At 47.2% G+C, this 19,512-nt stretch overlaps 1 protein-coding gene across 1 annotated transcript in view; it reads right to left on the bottom strand.

Moving 5' to 3' along the window:
* The window catches only part of TPD52 (tumor protein D52), a 43,525-nt gene extending 25,329 nt beyond the window's left edge, over window positions 1-18,196 (bottom strand). The window contains exon 1 of the mRNA XM_059836119.1: window positions 18,164-18,196. Coding sequence (XP_059692102.1) covers window positions 18,164-18,185 — 22 coding nt within the window. The 5' untranslated portion in view covers window positions 18,186-18,196. The remainder of the gene's footprint in view (window positions 1-18,163) is intronic.
* Between the last annotated feature and the right edge of the window lie 1,316 nt (window positions 18,197-19,512).

Below are 19,512 nucleotides of genomic sequence, written 5' to 3'. Positions count from 1 at the left end.
CTTTAACACAGAAGCTGCTCTTGGCAAATGTTTTAGAAAGCCATCCACTTCCCCCCTTTCCCCAGGAGGGAAGAGAATGTATGCCTCTGCAGCAGGAAGAGTTCACTCTTCTGTACAAAGAAAAGCTTGAAGTAGACAAATTAGCTATCAGCGTCACTATGCTAAACCTACCTTATATCAGGAGCCTCTCCTCCTCTTACCCTTTAATCTATCGATTAAACAGAGCCCAGGCAAACTAGACTGAAGTTAAGTCTTTTAATTCCCTTCTCAGACTCCTCAATTTATTCTTCACCCACTCCAGTGCAGCTTCCTTTATTCCTCCAGCAACTTTCCCTAGTGCTTGCTCTCAGGTTCTCCTAGCAAAGCTCCTCAGTCCAGACAAAAGCTGGCACAAAATCTTCCAAACATGTGTCGGTTCAGCTAGAGATCTTAGCTTGCCCTTCAGAAGCACTAGGAGAGTCATTTCTGTGCTTGGGACACAGTAATTTTTAGTCTTGTCATACAAATCACCCAGAAATAGTCAGAGCACAGTAATCTGCAGGTGGGCTCTCACAAAGGACGCACACATAACATCAACCGGACTGACATTTGTTAGAAGCACTGCCAAATTTACCACCAGAAGACAAAAAGTATGGAAAGATCCATCCTGTCAAAACAGCCTTCTCCTGTTGACATAATTCCACTTCAAACATCCCTAACACTAATAAAGGAAACAGCCAGCTGGCTGCGCTCTCCTAAGATCCCATCCAATTTTCTAAATGCAGGCAGTGTTCAGATACCTTCACCTCGGCAACCTCACTGCAGATTCAATGGGACTTAATGGAAGCATCATTTTGACTTCTGTTGTTACACATACATGCACTGCTCGGTGGCAGCCTTCATATGGAAGCCTGGCAGCCAACCTTTTGCCAGGTTGTTTGGACACCTTACTTTTTTCTTCTGCCTAATCTGCTCATTGGGCTACCCTGCCCTCCTCTAGGCTCACAGCATCAAGTGGGTTAAAATAGATCCAAACAATATATCAGAATTCAATTGAAGGTACTTGATAATAGCCTGGAGCCACTTCAGTAAACTACAAAAGTGAACAAGAGCTCAGGCTTCTAACTTACCCTTTTCACCCTCAAACCTGACTTTAAGCTTACTGCAACTTGGGAGAAAATTACACCCCTCCAATAAATGCATATTAAAATGTGGAAATTAATTTGAAAACTTACAGCTGAATCTAGCCCTTATTGTACACACTCTTACCAAACAGAGGTGGCTACGCACAAGTTCCTGGGATATCAGTTACTTTTAAGTGGTCCCTCCCGAGAAGCACAAACCTTTCTAATTTCTCAAGTCTCACAGCTCCTTGCAGTCACATCATGTTCTGCATGCAAAGCTGTAAAAACATACATTTTTTGCCAGAACTTCCACACACAAGTTACTGGTTGCATGGTTAAGCTGCACTCCTGCTGTAGTTTACCTCCTTACTCAGTTATCCATGACAAAGATAAGCTTTTTGCTTAATAATTCAACATGATGGTGGCAACCATTAGGTTGATACTCTCTTCCCTTCTCAGGCCTTGACTAACCAAGTTTAAGATTTATACTGGTGCTGCCAAACAATTGTAATTGCATAACACTTAAAGTATGATTTCTCCAATACAAGCAACTGCAAGTAGCAAGTTGTGTAGAAATCCTACTAACATTTTTGCTCTTGGCTTGTCTGAGAACATGGTGTGAAATGTTCATGAAACTGTAAAACCCTGCCTAGCCAGCAGTAGAAGTGCACTGGAACAATAAATATGCAATCATATATGCCCCAGAAATCTCTCAGGTCATAAGAACATGCTCCTGATCCCCCTTCCCCAACCAGTCAAATCACACCTTTAGACCAGTAATGCCTTTTGCCACAAACCCTTCAGAGAACCAGCCTGTCTATGAGGTACTTAAAAGTCAACAACAGACATTGAGCCAGTTACATAGTTTATCTGAGCATGAGAGCCCATAACGAAGACGAGCCCATATTATTCATCTACATTTCTCACCCACTGCAGAATTTTGGTGAGCCCACCTAAACTTAAGGAAGTAAGACCTAGCATAGGAGTGCTAATGGCACACCAACAGATTACTGGTGTAAAGTATTCTGGCACGTTGATGCAGTAGTTCACTATTACTGGGTATCTCTCACTTGAAAACACAGAATAAGTTGTGTTGTTTTCTCTGCAGCTTCAAACAAGATACATTCCCTATTCCTTTACAGTCCAGCATTTTACCAGTCACCCACCCAATCATGTAGATTTTGAAGTGTCCTATTCCAGATGGAGTTTGGCAGCTACTTGCCTGTACTGCTACACGGCATACCCAGCTGAGCAGCACCAATTCTTGCAGTGCTTCCAAACTGATTTAAAGCAATAGCTGTCACTAGCAAAGGGACCTTGAACCACATTTTGCCAGGGCTGCAAATTAGTCAAACTCAAGATGTGGGGCCTGAAAATTTCTGCACTGCTTTTAATCTCATTTAAGAGATAAGACAGAGAATCCTGCAACTGTGCATGCAACGAACCAGAAGCAATTCACTAACAAACCAACTGCACTGACTGGCTTATTTTTTTTTCTAATATAATGCAGATAATGCATCTACCTTTAAACTGTTATGACCACTGAAGTTCCCATTATGTTAATAAGTACTCTGAGATTTTATCCAATTTATATGTCCTTGAATGACTTTTAATGCTGCTTGAGCTGAGTAAATCCCGTTAAGAGACATTTGCTCCTACTCCAAGTCAGACTAAGACAGTAAATTAAATGAAACTGTTAGCCTACAGAGACACTGCTGTCACACAAATCAACAGACAGTTATAAAACACTAATTACTCCAAAAGCAGAAGGTGGCAAAGAAAAGGGTCAAGAAAGTTTGTCCAGAGATCGTTTCCCCACGAAGAGGGAAAGCTTTCAAGGATTCCCAGGTCCTAGAAGAACTTGAGTATACCTCCTTCCATCAGATCGCACTCCGGACAGGAGACATCACTTTTCGCCTCTGGGTGACGTCACAGGCAATCTGTATTTGCTTTTTTACAACCTACAGAGGTTCAAAAGTACTGATCTCAGATCATAAAAGCACTAATCTCTCAAGATTTCCAAGCAGTATTCATATTTTTATGCATGATCTAGTTCTGTCCCAGTCCATTCCACACAAACGTAAGTTTTCCTAAGCATCAGCATGCTTGGATAAGCTGATCTCCAGGCTCCTCACTTATACTTCAGTAAAATAAACTTACTTCGCTGTGAAATAAATGAGAGTGGAAAAAACTGGAAAGATATATCTAGATGAACACAAAGTCGGGCAGACATTTTTCTTGATTCTGGTACAGCTGGAAACTACAGGGAGAGGGAAAAAATGCAGTGGGTTTGAAGGATCAAAGTCTGAAGGATGCATCTTGAAGGAAATTGAGCTTCAGTACTAAAAATTGGAGGGGTGAGGACAGAAGGGAAAGGGGTTTTGCTGGGGGTTTTTGTTTGGTTTTCTGTGGTTTTGTTTGGTTGTTTTTCTTTTTTTGAAGCAAGCACACCCCCACTGCTTTTAGTGAGCAGCTGGTCCAGAAATACACTGCACTGTTTCTACAAGTTGCCTCCTCACAGTATTTCACCTGGAACTGAACATCACTACAAACCCTAAGAATAAAGCTTTGCACTGCTAAGTGAAGTCGAAGTTCAGCATCATTCCCCATTACACAAGCTAACCCATCACACACCCCATTTCACAACTGTAAACATCAAACAAAAAAATACATCTATTCATAGCCACTCTAAGTACTGGTCATGCTCCAGCCTCAGTTTAATGGATCAGTTCTGTTTAATGGATTAGCCTGGTAAACTTTTCAAACTTCATGCTTAAGGATTGGTCTAGCTGATACCAGCAGGTTACTGTTACATCAGGTTTGGCATCAGGTTGGGTGACAGATGATGCAGAGAAGGCGGAGTTACTGAATGCCTTCTTTGCTTCAGTCTTTACTGCTCCGGCCAGCCCTCAGGAGTCCCAGACTTTGGAGGTAACAGAGAAAGTCTGGAGGAAGGAAGACCAACTTGATCCTCCTCAACCAAGGGAAAGAGACCAATTAAGTAAATTGGACATCCACAAATCCATGGGTCCTGATGGGATGCACCCGCGAGTGCTGAGGGAGCTGGCAGAAGCCATTGCTGGGCCACTCTCCATCATCTTTGAAAGGTCCTGGAGAACAGGCAAGGTGCCTGAGGACTGGAGGAAAGCCAATGTCACTCCAATCTTCAAAAAGGGCAAGAAGGAAGACCCAGGAAACTACAGGCCAGTCAGCCTCACCTCCAACCCTGGGAAGATGATGGAACAGCTCGTTCTGGGCGTCATCTCAAAGCATCTGGAAGAAAAGAAGGTTATCAGAAGTAGTCAACATGGATTCACCAAGGGGAAGTCATGTCTGACCCATCTGATAGCCTTCTACGATGGCATGACTGGATGGGTAGATGAGGGGAGGGCAGTGGATGTTGTCTACCTTGACTTCAGCAAGGCTTTCCACACCATGTCCCACATCATCCTTATAGGCAAGCTTAGGAAGTGTGGGTAAGATGAATGGACAGTGGGGTGGATTGAAAACTGGCTGATAGATAGAGCTCAGAGGGTTGCAATTAGAGGCACAGAGCCTAGTTGGAGGTCTGTAACAAGTGGTGTTCCCCAGGGGTCAGTACTGGGTCCAGTCCTGTTCAATATATTCATCAATGACCTGGATGAAGGGATAGAGTGTGCCCTCAGCAAGTTTGCTGATGACACAAAACTGGGAGGAGTGGCGGACACACCGGAAGGCTGCGCTGCCATTCAGCGTGACCTGGACAGGCTGGAGAGTTGGGCAGAGAGGAACCTTGTGAAATTCAACAAAGGCAAGAGTAGGATCCTGCACCTGGGGACGAATAACCCCCTGCATCAGTACAGGTTAGGGGCTGACCTCTTGGAAAGCAGCTCTGTGGAAAGGGACCTGGGAGTCCTGGTGGACAACAGGATGACCATGAGCCAGCAATGGGCCCTTGTGGCCAAGAAGGCCAATGGCATCCTGGGGTGCATCACGAAGAGTGTGGCAAGCAGGTCGAGGGAGGTTATCCTCCCCCTCTACTCTGCCCTGGTGAGGCCACATCTGGAGTACTGTGTCCATTTCTGGGCTCCCCGGTTCAAGAAGGACAGGGAGCTGCTGGAGAGGGTACAGCAAAGGGCTGCAAAGATGGTTAGGGGACTGGAACATCTTTCTTATGAGGAAAGGCTGAGGGACTTGGGTCTTTTTAGTCTGGAGAAGAGAAGACTGAGGGGGCATCTTATTAATGCTTATAAATACTTAAGGGGTGGGTGCTGGGAGGATGGGGCTAGTCTTTTTTCAGTGGTGCCCAGTGACAGGACAAGGGGTAACAGGCACAAACTTGGTGATAGGAAGTTCCATCTAAAGATGAGGGGGAACTTCTTTCCTTTGAGGGTGGCAGAGCACTGGAACAAGCTGCCCAGAGAGGCTGTGGAATCTCCTTCTCCGGAGATATTCAAAACTTGCCTGGACACATTCCTGTGCAATCTGCTCTAGGTGAACCTGCTCTGGCAGGGGGGTTGGACTAGATGATCTCCAGAGGTCCCTTCCAACCCCTATCGTTCTGTGATATCATAGCTCGGTCATCAGCACAGAAACTGCTCAGAATAATTCAGAGCTTAAATAGCTATTAATAATGCAATTCACAATTTTCCATTCTACATTGCCAGATAAAAACTAGGTTCAGGATATCGAAGACAGGGAAGTCCAAGCACTGACTTGCATACTACTTGTTCCCAGTTGTCAATCCCCAAGTGTGCACTTTAGCTAGGGAACTGTGATATGGCGTTATTATTAAGGAGCCATCACAACAGTCAGAAATGCTGCTGCCACCCCCTTGCATGAAGGGGAAACAGGAGCTCTTTAGCAACATTGCCTTGGAACAGGCAGACTACAGAGGTTTAGTTATTTTACCTGATGCGTGCTTTTTTCTCAATTTATCAGTTCTCCCTACCAAAGAGCTTAAAAAAATCTTCTCAGCTCCTCTTGATGATATACAGAGGTCTTCCTTTGACTTCTGTATCCCTCTTCCCATTCCGTATTTTCACTTTCTCGAAAGATGCCTCTTGAACTGGAAAGTGCTTTTCATTGGGGATGGGAGGGAGGGATGTATGTTTCTGTGATTCACCAAAGTGAAGTTTGCTCTTGAATTATAAATAAGAAACAGACGCTTATTAAAGATTTCACGTACCAGTGTGCTAGAACGGAATTAAAAATGACTGTAAATTTATTCCAGTAAAGCTCTCCCTTTTGCCATTTACTCCAAAAACACTCCCTTGCCACCGCAGGAAGCACTCAACAGGTTGCTCTGCAGATTCCACTAACACTCGAGTTGTCTTCCTTCTTATACAATCTCCAAAAATCTTTCACGCCAAAAAACCTGCTCAGTGACAGTCATGCAAGCCAGCTGAAACCATTCAGCTTCTGAGCATTAATTCCAACAGTTTTCACTTGCTACTGTTCAGAAATATGCAGAAACTAATTCTCCCTGCTCACCACTGCTCTTGTCAACCATAGCACTCATGTTCATCTGCAGTCTACACAGAAAGGTATCAAAGCAGGATGCCCCAAATACTCTTTAAGGGTGGCATAAGTTTCCCAATTAAAGATTCAGACAGTGTCCATGATTTATCATAAAATGCTTTGGGTTGGAAGGGACCTTTAAAGGTCATCTAGTCCAACCCCCCCTGCAATGAGCAGGGACATCTTCAACTAGATCAGGTTGCCCAGAGACCCGTCCAACCTGACCGTGAACGTTTCTAGGGATGGGGCATCTAACACCTCTCTGGGCAACCTGTTCCAGTGTTTCACCACCCTCATCATAAAAAAAAAGTCTTCCTTGTATCTAGTCTGAATCTACCCTCCTGTAGTTGAAAACCATTACCCCTCGTCCTATCGCAATAGGCCCGGCTAAAAAGTCTGTCCCCATCTTTCTTATAAGCCCCCTTTAAGTATTGAAAGGCCGCAACAAGGTCTCCCCAGAGCCCTCTCTTCTCCAGGATGAGCAACCCCAACTCTCTCAGCCTTTCCTCATAGGAGAGGTGTTCCAGCCCTCTGATTATTTTCGTGGCGCTCCTCTGGACCTGCTCTAAGAGGTCCATGTCTTTCCTGTGCTGAGCGCTCCAGAGCTGGATGCAGTACTCCAGGTGGGATCTCACCAGAGCGGAGTAGAGGGGCAGAATCACCTCCCTCGACCTGCTGGCCATGCTGCTTTTGATGCAGCCCAGGATACAGTTGGCTTTCTGGGCTGCGAGCACACATTGTTGGCTCATGTTCAGCTTTTCATCCACCAGTACCCCCAAGTCCTTCTCCACAGGCTGCTCTCAATCCCGTCATCCCCCAGCCTGTACTGATACTGGGGGTTGCCTCGACCCAAAACAATTTGGAGGAACAAATTGTACACTTAATAGTGTGAACAACTTGCAGCTCAGAAGCTGGTGTTTTAAGCAATGCACCCAGAGAGATGCATTAGGCAAAAGGCTCACCTACTGTCCCAGCCATGCTGTCAGAGCACCAACTGCCTTACCTGTAGGACTGCTGCACTGTTAAAAGCAAGTCTTCACAACCATGATTCATGGGGAAACACAGTGAACAGTTACCCCCATACACACTCCAGCAAAGCCATGAAACTCTTGGTTCTTTACAGAAGCGCTCTCTACTGTCCAACCAACCTAACCAGCGGGCAGCTTGTGCAGCACTGCACACAGCGGCAGTGTCCTGCAATGCATGCAGCATCTCTCTGGCAGTTGTTACATGCCTGGTGAGCTTCTGTTTTTTTCCTCCCTTGATGGGAAACACAACTAAACAAGTTTATATTGAATGGCAGCACAGTTGCTGGAACTGAGTAATAAAGGATGCACTTGCAGTAGATGTATTTCTCTGAACAAATTAACTGTTGGAGACAATGCAGTCCGAAACTGAATTTTGTCCCTAACGTTAAATACTCAGAGATTCCTCCAGAAGAGAAAAAACATAGCTGACTGAGTATTTAAAGATAACATGAAGGGAAAGCAGGAGTTGTTTGCGTCTAGAAATCAAGATCTTGTTCAAAAAGAGGCATTCAGCCACTACACTTCACTTTTCCAAAAAAGTTTACTACTACCTGCTTAGTGTCCGTACTTGTTCTCTGGACTTAGTAAAGTGCGAAGATGTTCTCTAACAAGGCACTGAACCCAGAAAGGACTATTATTTAGACTGATCTGCAGTCCTAGCAGAGCATCAAGATGATTATACAAAGTTCAAGTAACAGTTCACAGGATATAGACAGGTCTCACTGCTGTACTGTACCACTTGCTAGAAATACATTAAGAAATGTAAATGTATTTCAGAAAAGGCTAGTATTTAAGACTGATTCCTAGAAACAGTTATTTAAATGGCAGTAGTGATTGTTTATTCCTTCCTCAGAGTCTTCAGATGAGGAGGTTTGAAGTGGGTGTCCAGAACACATCTTTACTGCAGTTAAGGATTGATTTACTGGAGAAAACAGTAAAGCTTTAAAGTCTTCTCCCTCCTTCCAAATCATTGCACTCAAATCATACAACAGTAGTAGCCAGCTAGAAGCCACACAACGGTTTTCAGCAGTCAAGCTACATAAATCAAATGCCAACTTGCGGTGCACAGGATCCCCCCCACACATCCTGAACTTTGGTTTGGGGTGCCTCCCCCTAGCCCAAGCTTGGGGCTGAGGTCCCCACACACCCTGGAGTAGGAGCTGGTGGGGAAGATAGCATGCAGGAGTCCAAACCTGGCCTGAGGGCCCGGAGAAGTAGGGAGCCAGACCCATGCTTTGCTCAGCAAAAAGATCAGGTATAAGCAACTGCTTGGCAGACAGCAGCACAACCCCAGCTTGCCATTTCAGATACATCACCTGCCCTTCTTCAGATGTCCAGACAGTTATCCCTTTGCGATCCTCTGCACCACCTTCTGCTCCCCGCTCCTTCAAGTGACTCTGAAGGTGGTGACAGACCACATGGCGATGCTCCAGATACAGCAGGTGGATGTATCCAGGACACATCCCTTGCTCCAAGGCCCGTACGCTACCTACTTGGGGCACTATAGCTGAACACCACCTGAAGAGTCTGCACAGGCACTGAGCACAAAGGGCTGTCACAAGCTAGAAGAGAAACCCCCAGAGGACAAGTAGGTAAAACAAATACCTGCCAGGCAGGCACCCGACTGGTCCTGGGAGAAGAGAAAAACAAGAACTCACTGAAGATCTATCATTTTACTCAAGATCAAATCCCCTCTAAAAAAAGTTTTTGAGCACAATGCTGCAAGCAGCTCATCGAGGAGATGAAACACAGTGGGAATGGTGCTTTTAAGAGCTCATGGCTCCAAGCAAAGCACATTGCAGTAAAACGGCTTGTTTTCCTTCTGCCAAGACAGCAACATCTGGCAACAGGAAAGTCAATATTTAAATAAGGCTCCTTCCCCACCCCTGTGCACTAGGCTGGTACTATTTCTGATGCTTCTCATCCCTGAATGCACGTCAGTTGCTCAGCAAGCCTCTCCAGGGACTGCCTAGCACAGATTTGAGTGGTACTATGGAAACAGCATACAGCAGTGTGTGATCCACTCATGCGGACTGAAACCAGTCTATGTTCAGGCATAAAACTAAGCTTTGCAGACAGTAATCAAAGCACACAGAAGAGTAAGCAGGTTAGTTAAAAAAAAGTGATTGATTTGGGGGCTTCTGCACTGCCTTCAGCCTGCTTCTCGAGACTGCTCAATGTAGGCAAAACACTTTTGAGCTGTGCTGAAAGGATTTCTCTTCTACAGAACAATACAGCAAATAGAGAGCAAAACGCACATCAGCCAGTGTGAGCTGTGCCCATCTCATACAGAAGACCCTTCTTTTGTGTTGGAAGTACTGGTTCCTACTTACAGGACAGCTTCTTTAAAGATGCTTATAGTCAAGTCCTTGTACAGCTCCACTCCTGGGAGCCTGTGTGAGGAAAAGCAGGGGACATATCAGGACCCTAGACTACTCTGCAGAGACTACAGGGGACCAGAAGATGCAAGTTTAGAGAAATGGCCTTCTTGAAAGGCAGCCCTTCCTGCCAGCAGCTGCAGATATCCACTATTATACGAGTATTCCCAGGGACCGGACTGCTGTAGAGCACTGCAATGAACATCAGACAGCCATGACGCGAGTGGAAGCATCGGGGGGCGGGGGTGTCTTTTAAATCCTGCTATCCTGATCAAGTTAATCAAGACTTTCTAATGCCATGATGTGATACATGTTTAGGCAGAGAACAGTTGAAGAGAGAGGGATGAGTAGGATTGCTTTTTGCTCATCTTAGGACTCCTGCTAGGAGTTTTAATTAAAAGTACTTTAGAAAAAAGTAAACAAAGCAAAACAGACATAAGCAACATCCCCAATGCTCACAGCTGAAACATACAGTTTTGCCATGCTAAAGAGCATCTAAGCAGCATTACTTACAAAGCTGCTTTTTCAACGTTTTTGAGTTTCTTCTCACGAACCAAGACCACTGCCAAGCATGGGCTCTGAGCCTAGCGAAGCACAGGGGAAGCACCTGACTGAAAACACTGACTCCCGCCCAGGTTGCCTCCCTTGGCAAATCTTTTCATCTACATCCCAGGCTTAGGGGGCTTTGATGAAACTCCACTCCCCTCTAGCTGCTAGAGAAGGAAAAGCAAAACAGAAAAAAAAAAAGTTTTTCTGCCTCTGCTAGCCTCTCCCACCACCCCCAGCAAGCTGCAGCTGCTCACCAGCCTCTTTGTTACCCCACGATACAGTGTTGTCATTGCTAGTAACAGGCCATAAGCTTTGAACCGAGTTTGCAAGGCCTCAGCACTAGAGGCTTGTCAGGCTTGCTCTGTCTGAACTCCTCTTGATTTGCCTGCAGCTTTGTTTTACTTGGTGTATCTCAGAAAGTAGAAACATGGGATGTGACAGTACAGGCATGATATGATATGTAACAGGGCACAGGGTTGACACTGGAGACCCCATGGCTGTAAGAAAGTCATCAATCGCCAATAAAGATCTGCAGCTGGACAAAACTATTTTAGAGGTAACAAAGAGACCAAAGAAATAATATCGAACATACATAAAAGGCACTTTATATAATAGATTTGGATGTAAGATGGAGCTTGCAGAGCAATGAAAGAAAGAGCAAATGGGTAAAAAGCAAACATAACAGAAGGACCCTAGTGGATCCTACAGTGAGGAAGAAGCCGTCAACATCCTGTTCTTCCCAGCAAAGGAGTCACAATACTGACAACTTGCTGTAATACCCCTGCCACCACCAAAATGACACGACCAGTCTCAGAAGCCAGGGGAAGGATGAGAATAACATCAGGAAAAGGTGTAGAAACTAAGTGCATACAATGTTACCTTTATTATCACTAAGACTTCATCTGCTCAAATAGTCTCTTTCTGTAATAAGATCTAAACTAATAATCATTCTTGAATTAGATCATTAAAATTTCAATTACACTAACAATAAACTATTGGCTTTTCATAGAAAGCGTGCTTCCTCTTCCCCTATGAAGTTTTTAAGCATAGCACACATTTGTTGTGCTGCTGGTAGGCTACAAACAGGAGAGGGGCAGTTCAGAAGCCTGTTACTCTGAACCCTGTGTGGCACAGCATGTTCCTACAGACCTCAGTTCTGCAGAAATTAACAGAGCATCCCAGTCTCAGCCAAGGCAGTGTATGCATTTGCTGGAGCACTCCACTGTCCCTGTGAGCATCTGAGGACATTTACTGCTCTGCTCTCATATTCTGCAATAGAGAAGTCAGCTTGTGAAACAGGAAAGCTGCCTCTTTCAGTGACAGCATTCACACAATAGCAGCGCTGGTTTCTCATTAGATAGCATCAATCCACCCCTTTCTGTTCGGGAGCAAGTAACAGCACAATGAGCATTTTTCCACACACCAGCATTTGCCAGCAGCCAGTGTACTCTCTGCTACGCTGCCCCCCCACAGGGGCAACTGGCTGCAGCCTCATGCAGATGATTGCCACTACTTGTAGCTGCAATAGCAGAAAAATCCATACAGCTGTCTACATCTCTGCCAGAGATAAGTATTTTCATAGCAGGACAACCGTGTGCAACCCTAGCTCACAGTATCTGCCAAACTGCCAAAGCCAACACACAGCTACACATTCTTTCAGCTCCCTTAACCAGGGGCGGAGGAGAAGGAGGAAGAGGAGCAAGAGGAAATTGCAGAAGTGACACTGAACCTTCAGGAGAGATCCCGATTAGAAAGTTATCGGTAGCTGGTCTGTTACTGCAGCCCTTTTCAAAAGGGAGGGCTTGTGGTTGAAAGCCTACCCTCCAATACAAGGTTTTTGAGTGAAGGTTCCCAATCTCTCTGGCTGATACACACCCAAATATGAAGGACTGAAGATGCTCACTACCTTTAACGGGAGAGAAAGCTGTCCCTCTGGAGTCTTAACTTGAAGCTGACACAGAATGACAGTTTTGGCTGAACAAGAGAATTTCAATTTAGTGCTTAATCGCCCTTAATGCTTGCTTTCCCTTTCAGTCACCCTTTGTTTGACATTTTTCTGCTTACTCACTGCAGGATATTAAAAGGACAAGATTAAACACCTCCTTTCCTCCATATAGCAAATCTCAAATCAGAAGTGCCCATATTACAAAGACCCCAGTGCAGGCAACAGTGGGGTTGTCATCATCATCCTACCTGGAGGTGAGCTTCTCTTAAAAACATGAAAAACCCCATGCCCATCGTTCAGCAACCGACACTGTTGTTCTTTCCTATTAAACCAAGAACGGAGTTGTTTGAGTTTTCTTCTTTTGAAAGCTGGTCAAGAAAACATTACATTGGCTTTCAAGAAGACTCCCTGTACTGTATCTGCTGCCATGGAAACATCACTTTAAGAGATACAGCTGATACCCTCCCTTACCTGCAGTAATGTCCAGTACCCTCAGGAATCAACAATCCACAAACAACTCACTGATTTTATGTGGCAAATCTAGTCCCTTGACTTCACAGAAGACTTCTCTGTACTGGCTGAGGGGCTCTCTCCCCATGAAAATTGTCTGGACTCCTTCCTGTTAAAGGAGCATACAGTTGTGAAAGAAAGAAGAGGACAAAGCCTACCCAGCACCACAGCCTTTACCTCAGGGCAGCCAAAGCAGCTTTTGGGGTGCCCTCACCCAGCAGAGTCAGTGCATGGCAGAAAGCATCAGAAGCCCCAACACCCATTTCCCTCGCCACCCAGCTCCTCCCAGGACTATGATGAGATCTGGCTCATGAAGCATAGGCTGTAGTCAAAGGCTGCTACATTTAGCAGCTGTAGAAGACAAGGAGAAAAAAATGTATGTACAAGATAGACAGGAGCAAGAAAATTAATACAAGTAAAATTCCCAAGGCAGACTAGTGCAGTACGTGGTTATTGCCAGCCCCTGCAGATGGAAGGGGCCATGCTCAGAAGTCTCCAGTCACAGCTGAAAGCAGCGCCATAGCACTCGTGCCCAGGCCAGCTTTAGGAGAGGTGTTAACATATGGCAGCCAACTTCCTACATAAAAAACAGCTGTTCCCACTTTACCCACAAAGCACCCAGATCAGGCAGAGCAAGGCACTTGCCCAGCCTGCACCAGCACAGTTCTTAAATCAGAGCTGAGGCACAGTGCTTTTTTTTGAGCCAGCAAGGTCAGACTGAGTCTCCGAGGTCTCCCGTTACTTAGATGGGTGTTTGCAGTGTGAGAAAGGGGAACCATGGGCTGTTTCACAGGGCTTCAAAGTGTGGGAAACTGGAACAAACAGGACTTGCATCAAATTCATGTCACTGGGATTTTAAAAGCCCCGTACAGTTACAGCTTGGCCTCGTTGAAGGATCAAAGGAAGCAGATCATTAGCTAAGCTTTCCCTATACCAAAAGGTCTGAGAGCAGGCTTTACTCTGACTGGGTGAAGGATTGTCTTGAATGCATGTGACAGCGCTGGTTATAGGGAATGGGGACAGAAGATCCATGCATACCACAAGCAACAGACTCTTTCCACTGTTGGAGAGTTGGGCAGGCTCCCTCCTCCACCTCCTCCTGAAGCGGGTGCAAGCATGAATGAAGAGTTAAAGTTACCCTTCAATGCCCATGCGTTGGAGAAGGCAGGAACAGCTGCCACTGCTCCAAGTCTCCGGCTGCCCACCCCACACCAGTGCACGGGCAACTGCTTGTGCATCAGCTGCTTCAGCATCCCTCCAGCACAGTGCACTGATCCCCTGCATTTCAGTACCTCATTCACATACCGGCTGAGGGGGAAGGATAGCAATGCCATTAAATAACTCACATAATGCCACCCTGTCAAGCCAGGACCCTCAGCCTGAGTCAGAACAATGGGATTTGCCCCCCCCCCCCCCCCCCAACCCCTGAGTTTTTCATGCAAGAGAGGGGAAGACTTGCTGATGTTCAAGGGACCTACTGATGTAATTGTTCTGCTATTTTTTTTTTCCTTTTTCATCTTCAAGTTACTGCTACACACGCTCAGTTCAGTGAAATCATACTTTTTTTGCAGTTCCGACAACAGCTGTCCACTCTTATTTACTTACAAGTATTTGATTTCACAACTGCATGTTAAGGAAAAAAAATTCTTACCTACAGTACTGCAAGTACCTAGTGATAAAGAAAAGAAAGCAGTAGAAAAAAGCACAGCTTCATCCATGAGGGCAAAGGGGGAAATCTTGTCCTACTGCCAGCAACGAGTTCTTTCTGCACAAAAGGAACGTTAAAGTCCATTTTGGCAGTCCCAGAAATGCAAGTCAAGGCTCTAGGAAAAGAAAGACTTACATACTCTCTCAAGAAATCCTATGAGTGTTTTGGGACTCCTAAGTCCCACAAAGCCAGATTTTCAAAGACACCAGGTTATGTAAGTGAAGAGCTGCTGAAGCATAAGAGGAACCCCCTAAACCCAACATCAGAGATGCAACGCTACTATATAACTAACTGTTTGTGCCATGCTGCACATCTTCACAAAACTGCTCAGTAGCACGGTCTCCTCATTACGAGCACATCAGCACATTGCTTCTACATTGTTGGGGCACCTTCATCCTTATTTTTCCAGTCATGAACTGTACCAGCACTAACAGTAACAGTAGCAAGACACTGAGAGGCTCTTTTTGCAAGCAAAACTAGGTACATGTTTGTTTTGGTTTTTTTTTTGGGGGGGGGCGGGGGGGGGGGGGGCGCCAAAAAAAAAAAAGTGCCAGTATCTTTGTGGAAACACAACTGCAGTTATTAGCCCATTCAGCAACTGAGTCCACACAGTGAAAGACCAGATATTTGTTCATGGCAACTTAACGCAAAGCAATAGAACAAGGGATTCCTCATCTCAGGAGAGTATTATATGCATTTGGCTTGAGCTGACACTACTGCTGTAGTGCTTGTAATCACAGAGCAAGAGACCCCAAGTGATTGCAGCCCAAGCTTTCCAGAGCGGTTGGAGTGCACCGACCACCACAGAGAGGCATACAGGCAGGCCAAATATCCTTTCACTGAAAACAAAGACACTTGAAGTGAAAAATTGCTCAATGGTTCTGATGCTGCTGATGGTAGGCTAGTAACAACTGTTTAAGGACTGCTGCCATATCTGACTGCTCAAGATAGAGAGAAGACTGAAACATGCTATACACCTGGAGTATTAGCCTTGTCCAGTTTGGCTGCAGTCTTAACTATAATCTAGATTTTCTTCCTACTTTCCAACTTTTGCTAGCTGAGAAAGCTGTCATCATAACAATGAAAAGTACAACCTCTGACTCATACTTTTAAACAAATTAATTTCTGGTTAGAGGAGGCAATCCAGGATGTTTAAGTCAGCCCCAGAGACAGGACCTGGCAGCTTGGATTTTAGCCAAGTACGTGGCTTTGGTGAGTAATACTGTATCATCATCAAGCACAATTTCCAACGCAAGCACTCCAGTTTGCCACAGAAATGGGTCTTTGAAGGCTAACTAGCAGGGTATTAGAAGCTATTAACTAAACAGGCACAAGTGTGTTGGCTATTCTAGATTTTCCCACTGTACCTGCAGGTCTTCAACTCAGCCAAAAGAGAAAATAGCATAATCATCTCCAAAAAGAAGGCAGAGGAAGAAGGTGTTGCACCATGTTTGCTCCATAACAGTCACTTACGTCACACTAGATACACTATTCTGATATACAACGTGAGGTGCAGTACCCTCTTCACACAAAGCAGTAGTTACACAAAAATGAGTTCAATAGCAAAAGAAGCATCTAGAAAGCATCTGCTTTGTCACTAAAGCTTTTCAAAAGACCACAGTATTTTACCCTCCTTTTCCATTAGAAGTTGTTCAAGATCCTGCAGTTGCAATAAAGGTGCTTGTTTTTTAATAGGCTCAAACACAAAAAAAAGAACTTCAGGACAAATACCGAAAGCTGTGTTAATGCTCCTGCAGTTGGAATTAAAATCCTGATTGAACTGAGAGTTGTGCTGTGTGCTGTTTTCTGGCTTCTGTTTGTCAGTCCCCAAGAATAGGGTTTGGGGGTTTGGTTTTCTTTTTGTTTCGTTGGGTTTTTTTTAATATATATAATTTAATCTATAAATTTATAAATTTAATAAATTTAATTTATATATATTGAAGACAGACACATGACTTCAGAATAGTTGAAGGAACCTCCCTGAGGAGGTTCAGCCACTCACCAGATTATCTTCTGCTAACTTGCCCGTTTCTCTACATACAGAGAAACTCAGAAGTCACTGCTAATGGTACAAACGTACTACAGCAGCCTCAAAACACTTAACAAGAGTACGGACAGATCAAGGTCGGTGCCTGAACCAGCTCACCTGGCAAGAGCAGAGAGCTTGACCGCGCAGAGTCAGGGGTTACACTCCCAGCACCTCACGTGCCTCCAACACCGCTGATGCCACAAGTGAACACTTCCTACCATCCCGAGCACACTCAGAAGGAAAACGCTGAACGGAATCAGACCAAGGGCACAGACGCTGAGGTTGGCCAAGCAGCCCTACCAGCTTACTCGAAGTAGCTTATTGACGCCAGCCTGCCTTACTTCGTCCAGTGGAAAGCAGCTGGTCTGCAGTTCAGTACTACACCATATAAAGACTCCAACTGATACGTGGATCAGTAGGGTATATGTAATACACCCTTGTGGGAGAAGCTTTTATAGCAACAGATCCTGCTTTGCCTGCATTCAGGTCAGCCCTCATCAAGGCACCAACTACTCTCTTGGGCAGCAGTCACCAGGTTTTTTTTGTTTTAAATAAACCACGAAATTTTAGGGAGAGCATTGCAACCGCTGCAGCTAGGACAACAGTCTTTCCCATGCAGAATGCACACTGGTGAAGCCCCATTGCTTTCCGCAGCCAAGAGAGCCACGCAGGCGACCGCCCGGAGGTGCCACCCCTGCTACCGCTCCGGAGCCGAGCCAAAATGGAGCTGCCAACTGCTGAGCAGCCCTGGGATGGAAAGAATTAAGAGGGAATAAACCGTACCAACAGTGCTGGTTAATCAAAAGTTACACTCGTAAAACAGAACCGCTACACTTTCACTCCTAGGTGAAACCAGAAAGTTTATTCTTCCCCCGAATCCCGGGGGAAGGCCGGGAGTTACTGCCCGTGCCCCCCGCCCAGGGAGTGCCGATACCCACTGAGCGGGGGGCCGCCCCGGGCTCCACCGCCCGCCCCGCCGCGAAGCACCCGGCGCCCGGTTCCGCATTTTCCGAGCTGACGGCGCGACGGCAGGCGCAGCCTTGCGACAGGCCGGGGGACCCTCTCCCGCACCGGCCCCGGGCTCCAGCGGAGCGACCTCAGCCGGGCGCGCTCAGCTCTCGCAGTGGACCCCCTCACGCCCGCCGCGGGAGTTACCTCGTGAGGGGATTCCCCCCTCCGCCCAGCCCCGGGGGCGCGGAGGGCGGCACAAGGTGCGCCGAGCCGGGCCCGCCGCGAGCTGGCAGGGCTAGACTGGGCAGGGCAGCGCCGGGCCGGGCATGCCGGCGGCGGAAGGGTTGCGAGAGGAACCGCCGTCCCCCCGCCGCACGGCAGCGCCAGGCACCGCCACCCGCCGCGCGGGGCCGCCTGAGGCGAGGCGAAGCGTGGCGCGGCGCGGCGGCAGCCCCCGCCCTACCTTGGTCCCTCAGGGGCTCCATGGCGGCCCCGGCCCCGGCCCCGGTCCCGGCTCTCCTCGCCTCGCCTCGGCTCGGCTCGGCAACCGCCGCCTCCCCCCACCGCCTGCTGGTTGGCAGCGGAGCCGCCGCCCGCGCCCGCTGGGGCGGGGCCGCCGCCCGTCAGTCAGCGGCCCGCCCCGCCCCGCCCAGGTGAGGGCGGCCGGGGAGCGCGGCCCGGCCCGGCCCGGCCCTCGCAGCTGGCGGGGCGGCAGCCGGGGCGGGCCGGGGCGGGGGAGGCCCCCGCCCTGCTCGGCAGCCACTGCGACCCGGCGCGGCTTACGTGCTGGAACGTTGAAGAGCTCGGAAGCGGCCGAACGAATTCGTTGTGTACCGGCTCTTCACGTTAGGCGACCGCAACGCTTTTAATCCGGTACAAGGAGTCCTAAAGCTGGACTCGGGGGCTTGTCCCACCACAGCCCCCGTTTCTCCGGCCGCAGCGCTTCCCTCTCGGTCAAAGCGCGTATCTGTAGCAGTGTTCACTCCAGGGCAGCGGCTGGCTGGCTGTGCAGTGCTTCTGCGCCCCGGGCGCTGTGCGACTGCGGCCATGCTGCCCGCCGCGTTTGTTCACGCAACTTCGCTCAGGCTGGGTGAGGAGAGGCGAGAACGACCGGCTGTCTGTCATTGAAACCGAACCTGCCAGCGGGAAGAGGCGGCGTCAGCACGGTAACTGCAGAGACCCAGTCGTGCTGCAGTGGGAGCCGCCGCTGTCGGCCGTTCTCCCCGCTGTTTGTTACACGTCTGCTAGCAAAGCATGTGCACCCTCACAAATGGCACCACGCTAGGGAAATTAAACTGGGGGTTTATTTTCCCTTCGGAGATGCCCCCGCGAGACTCGCTGGCACTTACAGCAGGCAAACCGATGCGTTGTGGCTGCATTAAAGAGACTTTTAACAGTTGAAAAGAAAACCAGCGACAGCTATCTTAGCCACAACCTGAACTCTTTGTATTAAAATACGACTGAGTGCAGAGAACTTTTCATTACGTAGTTTGCCCAGCAAGCTGCTTTACAAGACTACCAGGAATATTAAACTACCAAATAGATCTTTCACTCCACCCTTTTCAAATCCCTGGCCTTGACATCTATGGATTTGTTTGTTCAAAAAGATCAATGTTTGTGTAGAACGAGCGGCAAGGCCTCCACAGCGTGGGGCTGTGTGAATAGCCAAATTGTCACCAGCATTCAGCATGCACGGTCACATGCTAAAGCAGAGCACAATAGCGAGCCTGGAGGTGCCAACTCAGGATGTCGTTGCTTTGGAGAACAACCAGCAGCATCAAATCCAGGTATTTTTCAATCCATGAAGCAGCT

Source organism: Gavia stellata, chromosome 3 (genome assembly GCF_030936135.1).
Source record: "Gavia stellata isolate bGavSte3 chromosome 3, bGavSte3.hap2, whole genome shotgun sequence".
In the NCBI taxonomy this organism is placed as follows: domain Eukaryota; kingdom Metazoa; phylum Chordata; class Aves; order Gaviiformes; family Gaviidae; genus Gavia; species Gavia stellata.
This window is presented reverse-complemented; position numbering and strand designations above follow the sequence as displayed.